The 541-nt window shown below is 34.6% G+C and overlaps 1 protein-coding gene across 1 annotated transcript in view; it reads left to right on the top strand.

The window, feature by feature from the left end:
• Positions 1-541, top strand: part of LOC107481200 (rhamnogalacturonan I rhamnosyltransferase 1) — a gene marked incomplete in the record, with an annotated part of 3,943 nt that overhangs the window by 2,776 nt on the left and 626 nt on the right. Inside the window, 2 exon segments of the mRNA XM_016101420.3 lie at positions 252-409; positions 515-537. Of these exon segments, the coding sequence (XP_015956906.1) occupies positions 252-409; positions 515-537 (181 nt within the window).

The following is a 541-nucleotide window of genomic DNA, read 5'->3' as shown; positions in this document are numbered from 1 at the left end:
TGGATTTTCCACATTTTATGTATTTAGTAAAATAACATTCTGAAGAGTGCTGAATGATTCTTGCCGGGGCTAGGTGGATGTGTGGGGGTCATGTAAAACTGTTCATTTACAAGTTATACCTCTGATATTTATATGGCAGATTCAACAACATATTTTTGAAATAAAATTTCATTTTCAGCAATGCACAATTACTTGTTTTCATGTGGTAATCATAATTTCTGTTTGTGGTATGATTTTCTGCTTCATTTTAGTTAAAAAAAGAAATGATGCTGGCCCATGATGAGTTGTGGCAGTTCCAAAATCATTCGTCACAGATGGCAGCTTTGGATTTTATGGTTTCAGTAGCCAGTAACACCTTCATTCCTACCTATGATGGGAACATGGCAAAACTTGTCGAAGGCCATCGCAGGTATGTGCAGATATTTTTGCTAATCACAATTTGATTTCATATAGAAGGCAAAAGCACAACCTTGATGAATATCTACAGAAAACTCACTAATAAATTATCCTTCAGGTATTTGGGTTTTGAAAAATCCAAATT

The sequence above is a fragment of the Arachis duranensis genome, chromosome 3, assembly GCF_000817695.3.
Source record: "Arachis duranensis cultivar V14167 chromosome 3, aradu.V14167.gnm2.J7QH, whole genome shotgun sequence".
NCBI classification, from domain to species: domain Eukaryota; kingdom Viridiplantae; phylum Streptophyta; class Magnoliopsida; order Fabales; family Fabaceae; genus Arachis; species Arachis duranensis.
The sequence above is the reverse complement of the archived record's forward strand: the minus strand, read 5'-3'. Positions and strand labels throughout refer to the sequence as shown.